At 42.6% G+C, this 18,209-nt stretch overlaps 1 protein-coding gene across 2 annotated transcripts in view; it reads right to left on the reverse strand.

Annotated features, from left to right (window-relative positions):
• Positions 1-18,209, reverse strand: part of UBE2H (ubiquitin conjugating enzyme E2 H) — a 76,542-nt gene that overhangs the window by 39,050 nt on the left and 19,283 nt on the right. For both annotated transcript variants that reach the window (XM_045028295.1, XR_006581764.1), the window contains exons 2-3: positions 1,802-1,878; positions 985-1,059 (exon numbers count right to left, since the gene is read on the reverse strand). In XM_045028295.1, the coding sequence (XP_044884230.1) occupies positions 985-1,059; positions 1,802-1,878 (152 nt within the window). The remainder of the gene's footprint in view (positions 1-984; positions 1,060-1,801; positions 1,879-18,209) is intronic.

Consider the following 18,209-nt stretch of genomic DNA (forward strand, 5'->3'; position numbering starts at 1 on the left):
ACTCCATGAGTTAGCAGCACCTATTTCATAATCCAAGAAAGCGATGTTGAAACCTAATCATGTAGCTGTATTTGATTCAGTTTTTCAAAACCATGCTAGCTATTTTTTATTCATTTTCAAACTGGAGAAGTTTAAAAATACTGAAATTAGATCACCGCTATTCAAGACTGAAAGACACAATGGACATGCCCTAAAATAAGAACTTTGGCTTGCCAAGATATTGATTTGTTCAATGTGAACAAGGATAATTACTACTTCAGCCAAATGGGCACGACCCAATTTTATAGTGTTGCTGCTAATATTGACCATAGCAACAGAGCCCTACATTGTGTTTCACAAACGACAAGAACATTGTTATTAGTAAAACCAAGGTGATTAGTAAAACCGGGTTTCAGCTTCTGCATTTCAGGCCTCCAAATCATGCTGCTGGAAAGGTGGTCACTGACAGCCTACTTCTGAATCCGAGGTCAATCCAAGAAGGCACATTACAGCATAAAGAGCCCACAGACCGCACGGCACGTTAATGAATAATGCTATCCAGATACCTGTGAGTGCACCCCACTGCAGTCACTGTAAGCATCCGCGCTTCTCAAACATTAATGAATTTATCTTTACAATCCTTTGAGATAGGAAAGTATCCCCATTTTTACAGGTGGGGAACTGAGACGGTAACATGCCCAATGTCACAGGAAAGTCTGTAGCTCAGTCAGGGACTGAATCCAGACTTCCTAAATTTTAGTCCAGTAATTCAAGTACAAGACCATCCTTCTATACCTTAATGTTAATATTATGCTTTAATCTTAAGGTTATCAGAAACCTGCAGAAGGCCTCTGACTTCAGTAAAGTCGCTACATAAAAAATCAGTGAAAAAGTAATTACAGTAATTGTTGGTATATCTTAATTTGTGAAAATGCTATAAAATAGTTAGCGACTCTACTACATGAGCAACAAGATAGATTTAGATTGGAAGTGATGATTGGTTACCTATAGATGGGGATTTGAAAGGGTATTTATCAGGAAGGTCCACTCTAACTTTCCACACTCCACCTTCATATGGTGCTGCAATCAGAGAAAAATGCAGGTATTAGACATACTGCAGAACGCTGCCTAGAATAAAAGCACAATGGCATTAAGTAAAAAAAGACCTGGAAAAATAACCACCGCTTAGAATAAGCCCTCATGTCAAACCTCCTTCCTTTGGCAGAGAGCACAGATAGGAAGACCATAGTATTGGCCATTCTCCCAAGATGTGAAGGGCATTGGTCTCTATTAAGGCTCTGATTTTAACTGATACTACATTAGTTTTCAGCACAAAGGCCCAAGAGTCTTATTCAGACCACAAAAAAAGTTAGAATAATCTACTTACCCAGAGAGACATTACTAATTTAAAACACAGAGATCCAGCAAGAGAGCTAATTCTTTCGGAAAAATCTCTCTTTGCCTTCAATCTTGTAAACAAGCACTTTATAAAATTCGACTGACAGGCCAGATTTTCCAAAGTGCCGAGCCCCAGGAGTGGTGCCGCTCAGGACCTTTGAAATTTAAGCTCTATTTTAAGGTAATGCTGTGGCTTTGCACAGCAGTCAAAACTACTAACCTGCCATTCAGCTATGAGAGAGGATGATTTTCACCCAATATTAAGGTTTGAAATTCAGCTCTCATCCCCATCTTCCCCTATTGTCAGCTGGGAGAAATCGGACAGGTTGTGGTCAAGATGCAACCTAAGTGCAATGACATCCCTTGACCTCTTGCTCCAACTTCCAGTTTCCAGGCATCATAATAGCACAGGACATATACTTACTTCCTTGTGGTCCATAAAACTTCACTACAAATTCATTGAGTCCTCCTAGGATTGTGACTTCATGTTTGCTCTCAATACTGATGTATTAAGTAAAGGAAAACGTTAAGTCTAGATGACAACATATTAACTCAAACAGTCATGACCCTTACTGGAAACATGGCACACTGAACAGTCTAAAATTTAATATTCAGAATATCTTTACCATTGGTTCTCAACTCGCAGCCCAATCAGCAAACAGCTGCGGCCCATGTAACATCCTCAGGGCCACACAGGTAGTATGGGATGCGGCCCACAATGATAACTAGGTTGAGAACCACTGATCCTTACAGACATGAAATTTAAAAGCCTTGAAATATATTTGAATATTCCAATTATTAATGGACATTAGTTCCACAAGTGTTAGAGGGAGTTCCCTGCCTCCACCCCCATGTTAAGTAGAACAAAGTAACCTTCTCATACTTTTCTCTTTAACACTGGGGGAGTAACAGTGTTCAGAACTTGAAAACTCCAGAAAGCGCTCTCTGATGAGGTGGGGAGGAGAGGGACCGTTGCTATCTGTTTCTGCAGAATCTACGCTTTCATTAAAAACTGAACTCTTTGTCAGCACCACCTTAGTGACTGGTATGCAGCTGAGCAGGGGAATTAAAAATTTAGAAACAATGGTAGCTCAGATATGAAAGGATGAAACCTTGATTGCACTTGCCCACACTGAAGTCTGAACCATAGGAGCACCATCTTCAATGGGGCAAGGCCATGGTTTAAAGACAACCCTCTTCCCTACTCAAATGCATTGGGGCAACATCCACTAAACAGGAAGAGTGCAACTTTTCTTGCCGATCACATTTTAGTTTCTAAGTTGGTATTAACTGTTTATACTTTTAAGCAGAGTTTTTCCGCATGTCTCTTCTATGACAATGGCAAGCCCTGGTGCATTCACTCCTACTTGGCTGCCTAGTGCTGTCAGATGGCCTCCCACTGAAAGAATGCAAATTATGGCAATCTAAAGTTAATTTGATTTGCAATGCCAAAAAACACAAGAGGTCTCTAGAGAGATGGCAGAGGGGCCGATGATGATGTGCTGGTAGAACACTAGAAGAGAACTATTTTTAAACATTAAGTTATAGTAACTTACAAAAAAATCAAAGCAGCCAGTGCTTTGTGAAGGGAATACAGCACTGAAAGGCAAAAAGGTTTGGTTTCAGTAACAAGTTAAAACAATTAACAGTGATGTTTCAGTCTCCTAGTCTGCTGAAATATTCCAATATAAAGCAGTGTTAATCAATTGTGAATATGACCCAACAGCAATTGCTTTTAATATGTGAGTTCTGAGGGAGGCATCAGGAGAATTAACAGTCAGGGAATCCAGCTTCTACTCCCATATGAACTTCAGTTAGTTACTTATGTACCTTAAGTATCGCCCCTATTTTACAAATGGGGAACCTTCATTGCAAATCACTTTGAAAGCTTCTGATGAGAGGAGCTGAGCACTATAAGGGTAAAAACATTTCTTCAGACTAAAAGGAATGCACGACATGCAGAGAATTTCCATTTTTATAAGCGAGATGCTTCAGGCTGTCCTCCAAGAGCTCCCAGCACCCACAATACACAGGAAGCTTTTCTACTCAACAGTATGTTAAAATATAAATATTTATGCTGGCAACTTTTCATCTCAAGGCACTGTGCAAACAATCCTCCATTCATCCCGGTGACATAAGTAAACCCATTTGACTGATTGGTTTAAATCAAGTTAGAAAACCTACTAACAGGTACTGAGAGAGAGAGAGTGAGTTAGAACTAGAATTAGGGACTTCCCAAGCTCCCAGCTCACTGCTCTATCGACCAGACCACATGCTGTGAAGTCTATTTCAGGGGTCTCAAAGTCCCGGCCTAAGAACCTCCCCAATGTGGCCCGTGGTGCTCCAGCAATTTTGGGGCCGAGTCTCTCCCTTGGCCTCGCCTGCCATCCCCGGGGGCTCCCCCCCCCACGTGTCCCCCGGACAATTTAAAATGGCCCAGGGTCCCGCCCACCACTGGCAGTGCAGCAGAGCTGAGCTGCTTCCTGCGCGCTTGCCCCACATGGCTGCCAGCCTCTCCCTGTGGCCCTGGGGCGGGGCTGTGCCTCTGCACACTGTCCCCACCCTGAGCGCCCCCGCAGCCAATGGAAGCTGCAGGGGCGGTACCTGGAGGCAGCAGTGCACGAAGGCCCCCCCGCCCACCCCGCTTTGGAGCCCTGGGTAAGTGCCACACCCCCCGACCCCTCCCAGAGCCTGCACCCCCTCCTCCTTCCTACACACACTCCCAGAGCCTGCAACCCCAACCCCTCCTCCTGCACCCCCACCCCGTTCCAGCCTGCACCTAGCACCCAAACTCCATCCCAGAGCCTGCATCCCTCCCCCTCTTCCCTCCCAGTCTGCAACCCCAACCCCACCCCCTCCTCCTGCACCCCCAGCCCAGAGCCTACATCCCAGACCTCCTCCCCCACCCAAACTCCCTCCCAGAACCGTAGGCAGGCAGTGGGTGGAATTTGGGTGGGTGGAGTTTTGGGGGGCAGGTTCTGGGCATCATGAGTGACATTATTGGCCCACTGGGAAGATCTGAGGACTGGCACTGACCCTAAGGTAAATGGAGTTTGAGACCCCTGGTCTATTTACTTCAGAACAGTCACCCTCAGCATCAAAAATATTCCATTACGAGCTGATCTTGTAACCGGAAGTGTTAAGTCAAAACCTTAAAAGGATTGTTAGGGAGGAGAGAAACATTGTTTTCAGATGGCACCTGAAAAGTCAGCGTGGTAACCAACACAGGGCAAATCCTGTAATAGGTCCCGTGATAAAGTACCAGGAAGACTCTCACTTTGGGTAGCTAATGTTGCTGTCTCACCAGCTCAGAAAGGTTGGCATGCAAAGTTCTGACAGCAAGCTAACGGGAATTCATATTAAGGGACAACTGTCAGCTTATTTTTATTTTGGGTCTGTGTGTGTACAGGGAGAGAGATTCCTCCACCACCTTCCAGAAAAATGGCTGCTGCAGCTCAGCACTGACACACTGAGGTTAAGTTTCACAGGGCAAGAAGGGCTCCCACAGCATAAACATGAACTACAGGTGTGGAAGTTTGGGCCTTTCCATGAATCTGTCAGAGTGAAGCATAAAAGAGTAAAATGTTCATATTAAAAGAGCTTATTAACATTTATTCAACTTTGCGAGTCCATTTACATACAAGTGGATCTAGTTAAGACTAATCAAACATCACTTAAATGTCCCATGAGTCTGACTTAAGGAACAAAACTTTTGAAGCATCTGTTGTACACAAACTTGTACACTTTGCAAGTCCACACTGACCATAAATGCAAGCCTGTTTGAGCACAGGTATGCAATAGTTGTGATGCTCACAAGCTATTAGTAAGCAAAATGAGTTGCATGGTGCAATGCCTAATTACTGTACCTGCTTGCCAAGTGTCATTATAGATAAAACTCCCATCTCCAAAAAACAAAGACAGCTGAACAGAATTCAGGCAACAGACCTGTTATGCTCTTTGTTTTTATGCATAATTTTATACCCTTTATCTTGGTATACAAAACTGCAACAAATGTGACTAAATGAACATTTGAAATCTAGTGGAAAGTAATAAGATAAATTTTTAGCATTAAGACATTCTCACTGGAAGTATTATCACACATAAGACAAAATTTTTTGTAGTAATCGGGCTTTCAGGACACACATGGGATAGACACAAAGTGACTCCACATTTCAGCACGGCTCCAGGAGTCTGTCACTCACTTGAAGTATATAACCTTCTGCCTTTGCCTCAACTCTAATTGTATGGGGTTTCGATTTCATTTTAAACATAAGCTACATAGATGCCAAAGATTTCAACCATTTTGCCTATCAGATCTTGACAAGCCCTGTCATCACCTAGGGAAAGAGAGGTCAAGAACAATCACCAATGGAAGACTGAGGACCTCCAATAACTGTCCCGCTTGTTTCTTCCCATCCTTAAAGAGTCTCAAAAGTCATCCCTTTGTACACATGGTCCTGGAGATGACTACAAGAGACAGGAAGTGGTCCCTACCAATCTGGACAGACCTCACTAGGGCCTCTTGCTTCAAAAAAGATCTTACTACGCTGTCAAGGTGAAGCCATAAACCAAAATCGCCTCAGGTGTAGAATCACTAGGGAGAAATCTATTCAGGTAAAGAACAAAACATAAATCATGTTGAGGACCAGACGGTACTGTACCAGACAGGACTGTCCCCCTAAGGGGTGATCGTTCCAGAGAAAATTCATCCATCGCTAACGTACCAGATCTGAGGAGTGAAGAATTCAGACTCTGACCTAATTACACCGCTACCTTGATAGAACGCCACCTGATATAACATGAATTTGGATATAACGGGTAAAGCAGTGCTCCAGGGGGGCAGGGCTGCGCACTCCGGTGGATCAAAGCAAGTTCAATATAACACAATTTCACCTATAACGTGGTAAGATTTTTTGGCTCCCAAGGATAGTGTTATATCGAGGTAGAGGTGTATTTGCTTTCAGACATCTTTCCATGGCCTTAAAAACAAATTTTAAATGAGAAGACAGTTCCAAAGGCTCCAACAAGTGAATGGCTGCCTCAGATTAAAAAACATCCTGCCACTTTTGGGGCCTGTAGGATCCCAAGGAGTCTACCTGTGCCGAGGCACAATCAGAACCAACCCGCTGGTCCAAGAGCTAGCCTGATGGAGAGTAGTTCCTGCTGCTGGATACTCAGCATGCCTGCCTATGCTGCCTCATTTTCAGAGGCACTGAAGGAATGTTTTGAGCCTCTCGAAGACTGACCAGCTCAACCTACAGAAATAGGATCCTATGACTTTGGATCCATCTCGAGGCAAATCTGTCCTCATATCTGTCAGTGAAGGATCTAAGATATTAATTCAAGGATTTCTAAGAGTCTTGTGATGCCATATACTTTGAATCAAACCTGTGAAAACTCTTTCTGGAGAGCTGCATGTGTCCAGGAATACTCAAGGCTTATTCTGTAAACAGACCTTGAGTTCAACTACATTTTCATCAGACACTGGGTATAAAATCTGCACAGAAAGCAGTCTTGTTGAGTGCCTCTCACCCAAATTTTTCAAGCACATAAGAACATAAAAATAGTCATGCTGTGTCAGACCACTGGTCTCTATAGCCCAGTATCCTGCCTTCTCTCACAGTAGCCAATCCCAGGTGGTTCAGAGGGAACAAACAGAACAGGCAATTACTGAGTGATCCAACCCGTCGTCCACTCCCAGCTTCTGACAGTCAGTCTATGGAGACCCACAGCATGGGGTTGTGTCCCTGATCATCTTGGCTAATAGCCATTGACAGACCTATCCTCCATGAACGAGTCTCATTCTTTTCTGAGCCTCATAGTTTTGACTTATACAAAATCCCCTGGCAATGAGTTCCACAGGTTGACTGTGCATAGTGTGAAGAAGTACTTCCTTTTGTTTGTTTTAAACCTGCTGCCTATTAATTTCATTGGGTGACCCCTGGTGGTTGTGTTATGTGAAGGATAAACAACACTTTCTTATTCATATTCTCCACACCATTGACCACGGAGGACTCTTGTCTGAAAGTGGACACTTTATGGGGCAAAACCACCGACTTAGACCTAATTTCTGGCTCCATATCCATCTGAACAGACAAGTTCTCCTAGAACTACAAAGAATCAACACTGATTTAGTCACTATATAGCTAAAGCTTGCCAAATCCTAACAACAGTCAGACCCAGGGAGAGGACTCAGAGCACCAGAAAGAGAAATAAGAAATCATTAGAGGACAGAGGCCTTTTACAGTCTTTGTTCCAGAATACTGACTAAGGGTTATACTACTTTGAAATGCTTTTTTGGCTTGTATAGCAGGGCACACAACTCCTACAATGGGGATCTGCAAAGAAAGTGTCATGAGTCTCCTATTTCACTAAGTACCTAACTTGTAACATATTAGACATCCTACAAGGCTTAAAAATAAACCCAGGTCTCTTGAACAGTTTTCATTTTGTTTCCATTAGCCTCAGAGATCTTTTTGCCCTTGCTGGTTTTGGTGTCTTATCTAAAGATGAGAATTTGACTTTATGTCACATTCAGTTAGTAAAAAGTCATCAGAAAGTACCAAAAGCCTAGATGCAGTTCAGGTTTCTGTTTGTAATGGATAAGAGGCTCAAAACTTTTAGTTCAAGACCGAAAAAAGGGGAGAGGAGACTAAGTTCTGAAGATAATTAGCCTTATCTGAGACCCTTGAGAATTTTAACAATTTGAAGCGTTGAAAAATTTTAATTGACAATCTGGAAAACAAACCTCATTTAGAAATATCAGCTATGAAGAGATTGCTAAAGAGGGAAACAGGGAGGGGATTTTTGTTGCAACTGGTTACAAACTCCTGTACAGTGAGTCAGAGCATGCCATAAGTGCCAGGGCCAACTGACTTTTTTGTTTTTGTCTTTTTAATTAGAGAGAGAGAGACAAACACAAACACACACACACAGACACACGTGTGATAGTGTGCTGTACAAACAGCCAAGGACAGTTCCTGCCCTGAAGAGGCAATACATTCAGAATGCTGAAACATCTCAAAATTGGCAAAAGTCTGAATTCAGATTTGGGGTTCCAGTCTCTTCCTGGCAGTCCACCTCATTACTATTGGAACTTTAATGATCACTCCCCCTCCCCCATTTCTTATACAGTAATTCCTCACTTAACATTGTAGTTATGTTCCTGAAAAATGCAACTTTAAGTGAAACGATGTTAAATTAATCCAATTTTCCCGTAAGATTTAATGTAAATGCGGAGGGTTAGGTTCAAAGGAAATTTTTGGGGGGCAGACAAAAGGCATTATATACAGTACTGTACTGTGGTGGGGAAGTGCCCCTGGCTTACCCCTGGGGCTCAGGGCTGGGGGTGCAGGGTCTGGGAGGGAGTTAGGATGCAGGAGGGTGCTCAGGGTAGGGGTGTGGGAGGAGGCTCAGGGCTGGGGCAGGCAGGAGGTGCAGAGCACTTACCTGGGGCAGCTCCTGTTTGGTGCAGGGGGTGTGCAGGTGGCTCTGTGCAGCGCGGCACCATCCCCATGGCCGTGATTCTGGGAGCTGCAATTCTGGGAGCTGCGCCCCCCTTCCTCCCGCCAGGCAAGGCCACCCGGAACACAGGGACTTGAGGGGCTGCGGGGCCCTGGGCTAAGGGGGCCCCGGGGCCCTGGCCTGCAGCTCTAAAGCCCCTTTCGGAATGCGGCCCTGCAAGCACGGGCCAGAGGACTCAGGAGGAGCAGGGGCAGCCATGCGGCCAGAGAGAAGCAGCGCTTTCTCCTTCAAAGCGCTGCTTCTCTCCGGCCAGCTTTGAAGGGGAAAGCGCCGTTTCTCTCCGGCCGCTGGCTGAGTGGCTGCCCCTGCTCCTCCTGAGTCCTCTGGCCCGTGCTCGCAGGGCTGCATTCCAAAAGGGGCTTTAGAGCTGCAGACCAGGGCCCTGCAGCCCCTAAGTTCCGGGTGGCCCTGCCTGCCGGGGGGGTGGGGGGGAGGGGGCAACTTCCCTGCTCGCTCCCTCCCTCCAAGAAAGTCCTAAGTGCTGCCAAACAGCTGTTTGGCAGCAGGGGAAGCGCTGGGGAGGGAGGGAGGGAGGAAAGGAGGGGGAGGAGGTGGAGAAGAGGAACTTGTGCAATGCTCCCTTGTAAAGTCAGCCAAACGACGGTATAAGGGAGCATTGCACAACTTTAAACAAGTATGTTCCCTAATGGAGCAGTGACGTATCTTCGAAACAATGTTAAGCAGGAGGACATTTCAACAAACATGTGGACAAGGGGGATCCAGTGGACATAGTATACTTAGATTTCCAGAAAGCCTTTGACAAGGTCCCTCACCAAAGGCTCTTACTTAAATTAAGTTGTCATGGGATAAAAGGGAAGGTCCTTTCATGGATTGAGAACTGGTTAAAAGACAGGGAACAAAGGGTAGGAATTAATGGTAAATTCTCAGAATGGAGAGGGGTAACCAGTGGTGTTCCCCAAGGGTCAGTCCTAGAACCAATCCTATTCAATTTATTCATAAGTGATCTGGAGAAAGGGGTAAACAGTGAGGTGGCAAAGTCTGCAGATGATACTAAACTGCTCAAGATAGTTAACACCAAAGCAGACTGTGAAGAACTTCAAAAAGATCTCACAAAACTAAGTGATTGGGCAACAAAATGGCAAATGAAATATAATGTGGATAAATGTAAAGTAATGCACATTGGAAAAAATACAATATGATGGGGGCTAATTTAGCTACAACGAATCAGGAAAAAGATCTTGGAGTCATCGTGGATAATTCTCTGAAGACGTCCACGCAGTGTGCAGAGGCGGTCAAAAAAGCAAACAGGATGTTAGGAATCATTAAAAAGGGGATAGAGAATAAGACGGAGAATATATTCTTGCCCTTATATAAATCGGTGGTACGCCCACAGCTTGAATACTGCATACAGATGTGGTCTCCTCATCTCAAAAAAGATATACTGGCACTAGAAAAGTTTCAGAGAAGGGCAACTAAAATGATTAGGGGTTTGGAACGGGTCCCATATGAGGAGAGATTAAAGAAGCTAGGACTTTTCAGCTTGGAAAAGAGGAGACTAAGGGGGGATATGATAGAGGTATATAAAATCATGAGTGATGTTGAGAAAGTGGATAAGGAAAAGTTATTTACTTATTCCCATAATACAAGAACTAGGGGCCACCAAATGAAATTAATGGGCAGCAGGTTTAAAACAAATAAAAGGAAGTTCTTCTTCACACAGCGCACAATCAACTTGTGGAACTCCTTACCTGAGGAGGTTGTGAAGGCTAGGACTATAACAGCGTTTAAAAGAGAACTGAATAAATTCATGGAGGTTAAGTCCATTAATGGCTATTAGCCAGGATGGGTAAGGAATGGTTTCCCTAGCCTCTGTCCGTCAGAGAGGTGGAGATGGAGGATAGGAGAGAGATCACTTGATCATTACTTGTTAGGTTCACTCCCTCTGGGGCACCTGGCATTGGCCACTGTCGGTAGACAGGATACTGGGCTAGATGGACCTTTGGTCTGACCCAGTATGGCCATTCTTATGTTCTTATGTTAAGTGAGGAGTTACTGTATATATTTTCAAGAACCTTTGTGCAACTGCTGTTGTTCCAGTGGAAGACAGCTGGATGGATGACAGCTATTTACATTTTGGAGGACAGCAATGAACATACCACTCCGCTTACTTTTTAAAGAGATCAGTAGGACACCTCAGCTATTTAAGGGATAAGTCAACATTGCATCTCACTATCTGCATATTTAAAAATGGAGGATATTTTCAGGTATGATTAGTGTTTATATGGTACTTTGGATTTGCAAAGAGCATTGCAAGTGATAAGCACTGTGAAAGGCCAGGTACCTCATGAAAAGCCAGTCACACTCACTGTTTCTGCTGCAGGAACCAGTACTCATCTCAGTAAAACAGGAATTCACACCTCTCTTGATGCCATTAGGAGTATGCACACAAAATTTTGCAACATGATTACTGTTCTCACTTTTTTTGAAGTGACCTACAAAGAAAAACCAATTGAGTTTTGCTCCGAGGGATACATGCTGAAAGGTTTTGTCTAAAAAAGTTTGTTTTTAAACCCTAAATATCAAGAATATTAAGTCTTACCCTCTCTTACTAAAATATTTTCCCTTTAATCAATCATGTTTCACTTCCTTTATGGTTGTGATGTTAAAATCCTATTAGTGCTCCAGAAGAAACCCCAAAACAAAAAACAAACCAGATCAGAATGTGAGCTTCTAACTGTAAAGTTTTTTTTCCCTTATGCTTTTTACCATTTCACATAGCAGCAACGGACAACACGTTTCTTTTGCAAGTCATCTTTAAATTTCCATTCTAGACAAATTCCCCAAAATCTAGGCTAAAAATTAAGATTGACAGGGTTTTCCCTGCATCTAATGACTCACGGCCTCCAGTTTTCAGCATTTTGTTTCTTGAAACTAAATCGAAGAACTTTCTGACACTACAAATATGCCAAACATTTGCCAAGTACTCTGAGCCCTAACTAGCACAACTCCTGACCTACCCACTTAGTCATCTGTTCTGTACCAATCCACAGAAGTGGTGGAAGGATCTACCAGAACATTGCTAAGGTGACTTGATGTACCAACAACGAGTTTTGTTTTGTTTAGGGGGAGGGGGGTTGGTTTACTAGCAGACTTCCAACTTTATTTTGGCAGCTGTACTAGTAAATAGGATTTAAAAACTTAAATCAGGAACTCATAGTAACTTAAGGTAGAAACAAATGAAAGACAGTAAGGACTGCAGTCCATCAGTGACCACCTCCCACTGCAATGACGGAAGTGTGTACAATATGCCCATTTGATCCCTGCTCAATGCTAAAAGGAAAAGACCCCAATTCCTACCACACATAGCTCCTGCCAACATGACACAATGAAAGTTCCTTCTGACTCCATATTTAGGGATGGCTTCACCCTAAAAGCAAGATAACTATTATATCAGGGTTTATCACTATCTAGTTATTTATTTTCTTCAACTCTGTGGACTGTATCATGATCTCCTGGAGCAGGGAAAGTCAAATGCCAGTCAGTGGATACTGCAGCTCTAATACATAGTAATCTAAAGTAGTTTTTTGTTTAAGCATCTACACATTCTCCTGTTAGAAACCTTAATCAATAGTTCACTCTAAAAAGATTCACACACCGCTTATATTCATAGATTCCAAGGCCACAAGGGACCACTGTGATCTTCTAGTGAAGTCTGACCTCCTGTATAACACAGGCCATTCAACTTCCCCAAAATTCCTGTTTGAACAAGGACAGATTTTTAAAAAGCATAACAATTGATGACCCAACTCATATCTACTTTAACCAGAGATATATCTATCTCACAGAACTGGAAGGGACCCTGAAAGGTCACTGAGTCCAGCCCCCTGCCTTCACTAGCAGGACCAAGTACTGATTTCTCCCCAGATCCCTAAGTGGCCCCTCAAGGATTGAACTCACAACCCTGGGTTTAGCAGGCCAATGCTCAAGCCACTGAGCTATCCCTCCCTCCAAGGCATCAGCTATGAAAGGAGAAGAAGTGACATTTTATAAAGAATTGTGTTTCAGTTTCAAGGGAGAATTATTTCCATATGTACATTTCCTTCCATACAGTATCTGTTTCATGGAAGGTTAAAGGGGGGGGGCAGGTTTGGAGACAACTGAACAGAACTGGGCAAGTCCATTAAATACTATATGAGCAAAGCAACAGATCTAGCAAACATTCCTATACTCTATTGCCAAGCCAGGAAAGGAGGATCACCGAGATCAGGAGTGAAGGGTGAAGTTTAATCATAAATTGTTCCTCTTTCCATTGGACAAGGTCCCTGCGTTGAGCACTTCTACGCCAGACTTCAGCCTAATTAGTTTGGAAATCAGGCAAGGACTGTTTTATTGAGACTACAGCTCATTCTGAACTACAGAATAATCCTTCCATATGCACCTTTTGAATGACAACCTTAAAATGGGAAATATCTCAAGAGAGTGAAGCACAGAGCAACCAGAACCCCTGTCATAGGGTTAACAGCCAAACAGATAAGTATGATTACACTATGGAAGTGAACAGGTATCAATCATGACCCTGTTGGTGTGGCCAGGGTCTTCTAAAGGAAGGGATCTCTTCTCTACTCAAACTCTCCCCTATCTGGCATTCTTTGAGGAGCTGGTTTGGGAGTCGTAACTGACTTTCATTTGACCCATTTGTGTTACAGCAGTGGTCTCCAACCTTTTTACGCCCAAGATCACTTTTTGAATTTAAGGGCAATCCAGGATCTACCCCGCCTCTTCCCCAAGGCCGTGCCTCACTCACTCCATTCCCCCCTCTCTCTGTTGCTCCCGCACCCTCACTCACTTTCACTGGCTAGGGTAGGGATTCAGGTGCAGGCTCTGGGCTGGGGCCAAGGGGTTTACAGTGTGGGAGGGGGCTCTGGGCTGAGCCTGGGGCAGGAGGTTGGGGGACAAGCTCTGAGAGGGAGTTTGGGTGCAGGAGGGGGCTTCGAGCTGGGGCACAGTGTTGGGGTGCAGGAGGGGGTGCGGGCTCTGGGAGGGAGTTTGGGTGCAGGAGGGGGCTGGGGCAGAGTGTTGGCATGCAGGAGAGGGTATGGCATGCTGGCTCTGGGAGTGGGGTCAGGACTGGGTATTGCTCTGGGAGTAGGCAAAAACATTTGAACTATTATGGGACATACCAGAGCTACAGTTTTGCTATGCTGTTCATACAGGCCATCTTAGTCCTTCCACCTCGGTCAGATTGCATTGCCAGACCAACTCATGACAGCCACAAGAACCATGAAGTCACACCACACACTGTACTTGAGTTTGTTACTTATAATGTTGAAAGTTAATTTGAAGGAAACAGAATTTACACCTAGAAGAAACCGAAGGTGGATCTCAAATTATTATAGACTAGCCCAACCAGTAAACTGAGTTTAAAGGGCCATATAAGCTGTCTCCAAACTGGATGATTAAACTCAATTTGTGGTGTTCAAGCATTTAGCAAGTTAAACACATCTTTACCAAAGTGATTTTACACATTTCAATCTTTCCAATAAAGTGATTGATGGTCTTTAAAATTCACACTTGTAAAACAGTAGGTCAAACTTTTTAGATAACTGAACTGAAGCTAACTGAAAGACTACGGAAAAAAATGGTCTTTCAATTTTATTTTTGCCATTGTCTCTGCTCATGAGGCCCTTCCCACACCAACCCAGAAGACAGATATTAGAGGAGAGATGAACGTGTGATTGTAAAACTGCAAAATGTAGCCAGACAACCCAAGAGAAGATGTGGTACCTGAGACTATTTTTTAAATTGTTACGGGTCATTGCCAATTTGAAATCTAGTCAAAGTTTGCAAAAAAGGGTCACCAGTTTAGTTTTTTGATCAGACAGGTGTGTGTGTGTGTTTTTTTGTTTTAGAACAAAAGCCTCTCTCTAAGGAAGAGACTGGAAACAATTTTTAGACTGCCTAAGACGCATATATTTTTAAAATGTGGCCTCTTTCTGCCAAGAGGTTTTTCAAATTCTATGAGAGTCCATTAATGTGTTCTCTGTCCTAAGTAACCTACACAACCGTTTAGGAATTGTGATCGAGCCTAACAACCTCAACTATGACTACAGCTGAACAAGAGCTGAGATTAAGTCTTGGATTGTGAACTCTTTGGGGCAAGGATAATCTGTGTCCACAAGTAATCCACAGCACTACCCTAAACAACTAATGGTTGAACTATGACCAGAAATCAGGGAACAATGGGAATTTCCCCCAGTGGAAAACCCAAAAAAGTCATTTTGACTAATATTTCTCCATAGAAAGTGTTGGGATTTCGACAAAGTAAAAAATTTTGGCTGAAAACTGAAAGTTTGTCAGGAAAGTTGAAAAAATACTTTGTTTCAAGTAGAGATAATCTGAATAAAATAGTTCAGTTTGTTGAACCAAATCAAAACCTTGCATTTCAGGGCAGCGTGGCATTAAATAGCATCCACCTATGTTGCCTCATGGGAGTTACAGTCCAGGTGCCTCATGCTCCCATTCTTCCCTATGAGCCAGGCTCTCTGGTTACATGATCTCCCAAGACGCATCACAACCTGCCCTCTTCATGACTTCTTGTGGTGCATCATGGGAGAGATAAGGAAGCTCTGCTTCAGAAATGCCTTACTGCTCTATGTAAGATGTAATTTACCTCGATGATGAGCAGTAATACAAAACCATATCTGTGCACTTTCCATATAAAACAGACAGGGACCTTGCTATTGTCAAGCAGACTTTTTGGAGTCCCTGGTCCATCTTGGTGTGAGGATAGGATATGGTCTGCATGTGTTTGTGCTGCAACAAAATGCTTCACTGCTTGATTCAGAATTCCTGAATGTGCTAGCCAAAGCCCAGACCTTGGTTTATCAGCCTCACTCGGAAGCAACTTTAACAAAAATCTTTAAGAACCCATTAGATTTTTTTCTATAGCATGATTGTAGGAGACGGAAGGCAACAAGTTGCATTACAAAGAATTAAGTCAGTGATTAAAAAAAGTTCCCTTGACCTTAAGTAACCTGTTGAAAAGTCAGTGCCTGGTTGAAATTAGCTTTTCCCATTGTGGCCATTAATGCCAAATTTGAAGTAATGCATGACACACTACAAGAAATACGGATGTTAGTTTCAGGGTGGGTCATATTCCAGGCACCTGCTAATTTCAGTTCCTTTCAAGCCACTTTGGTTGAACTACATTCTTTCAAAGCAAATACATTTCTGCTTCTCCTTGAATTTCTAAGATGATACTCAGTTAATTTTTTGTTTAAAGTTGAGCAAAACTGCACCCCATTTTAACTGGTTCACTGACTGGTAATAAAGAGGAAAATTATAACAAATGCTGGTTTAGGGATGTCTGTCTCTCTTCTCCCCACTGCCAACACCTGTGGCTTATGCAGCTGACTAACAAAGTAATTTGTTAATTGGCAAAGTGCCTATTTGATGTAGCAACTACACAGTAACTAAGAGCCTTTATGAACTTTATGTTCAGGATTTAAGAGGGGACTACATCCCTCCCCTGATATTTACTGTGTCTTGCAAAAAGATTTTTAGATATTAATTTAGACTCTTTTTTGCTTCTTTATGATGTATAAAGAAGTCCTAAAAGGCTTAAGAGATTTTCCTGCTTGCTCTTTATCTTAAAAGTATGGTCTTTCCCTTGATACTGTTGAAGAACATCTTGGGATGTCAAATGTTTATTGGAAACTCACAAATCTGAACTAGAGTTTTCCAATCTTTAACAAAGATGTCCTTTCTTCAAAGCAGTCATTTGGCATCAAAGCTAAACAGGTGTTTCACAAAACTTCAAATAACATCCCCAACACATTTAATTGCTCATCTTAACAGCCTCTTACATCACAATATTGTAAGCTCTCTCCAGTCACCAGAGACTTCCTCAGTAGACAACACGAATTTCTACAGAACGAGAAAAACAGATTTGGGGGTAAAAAGATATCAGGCCTTCTTTACACATCACAGATGCAAGAGGGCACAAGCCCAATTTTTCTTCTGTTTGGTCACCTTTAACCCGAAACCTGATAAGAGTTCTGAAGAGTTATATGATTTTATAATCCAACAAGTGACTGTATTTTGATTTTGCTTTAAAAATTATACATACGTTTGCTTGGTACCCTTTGCAGATAGACATCTCAGTTTTTAAAACCAAGCAAATGCAGACAATTACAAACAAACTGCTCTTGTCTGCTATCATTCTATACAGTAACTATACTCACCACTGAAACATATTCAATACCTTTCCAATAGACATTCTTAAATAGCTTTCGAGATGGGAAGTCTCAGCTGCTGCTAGCTGTAGACAGACAAGATTCACAAGATAAGAATTTTTGCCCTTGCCTCATTTTCTCAATCAACTCAACCATCAGCATTTAAGGGTTTCATTTATAAGCTTCTCATTCAGATTGGTTTGTTACACCAACATCTGGTTTGAAACCTTAGGTCAAAAGTCAGACTGGCTTCCGTTTACAATATCACTCCTGAGCAAACACTAATAGATGCAAGTTTTCAGGGTCACACACGGTAGTTACATATCATTTCCTATCCACAGAGCTAAATATGTACCCAAGAAAGCTATGCCATATTTTCAGCTAATAGTCAAACCACCTGCAAGAAAAGAGTTCACTTGTTTATTCTCCCATGAGGTTTTAGTAACTCAGTCTGGTGCTTTGACTATTTTTTCCATTAGCTATTCATCTTTTAACCAACCCATGCTGACAGATTTAGTAGCAAAAAGTTAAATATCAGGATACCTGCTAAAGGCAAGTGTTTAAAAAAATACCTAACCAGCCTCTTGGAAAAATAAAATTAAAACAAATCCAGAGGGGTTGAACACTACAAGGCTTTTCTTAAAGAAGTTTCATTATGACAAAAGGTCTACTGCTGTGTTCAAGAGGTAGGGATTTTAAACAAATGCTGACTCAGTCTCAAAGTGTGATTCCTTCAGTAACAATGGTCCCATACTGCAACAGAAATACAAGCTTCAGAGATTAAAATAATGCTGTCAAAGAAGAAAGCTAAAAAGTATTTTGGACTTTGTTTTTACAAGTTAATATGCCAGTGCAGAAATTTCACAAATCATTAACAATGCCTAGTCAAATCTAAACATCATTCACAGCATTGTCGAATGCTTTCCCGTATGTAGTGTGTCCTAGCACCAGAATGAAAGCAGTACTGTGAGTATTCAACCTCTAATTCACACAATGGCATTTTACTTGCCTAGCAGATCACCACAAGCCAATAATTAAACAGCTGCATCCAGAACAAAGTTAGCAAGATGTTCTGTGTATGGCACAAACACTGCGGCTTCCCCTTTAGCCTTG

This window comes from Mauremys mutica, chromosome 1, assembly GCF_020497125.1.
Source record: "Mauremys mutica isolate MM-2020 ecotype Southern chromosome 1, ASM2049712v1, whole genome shotgun sequence".
Taxonomy (NCBI): Eukaryota; Metazoa; Chordata; order Testudines; family Geoemydidae; genus Mauremys; species Mauremys mutica.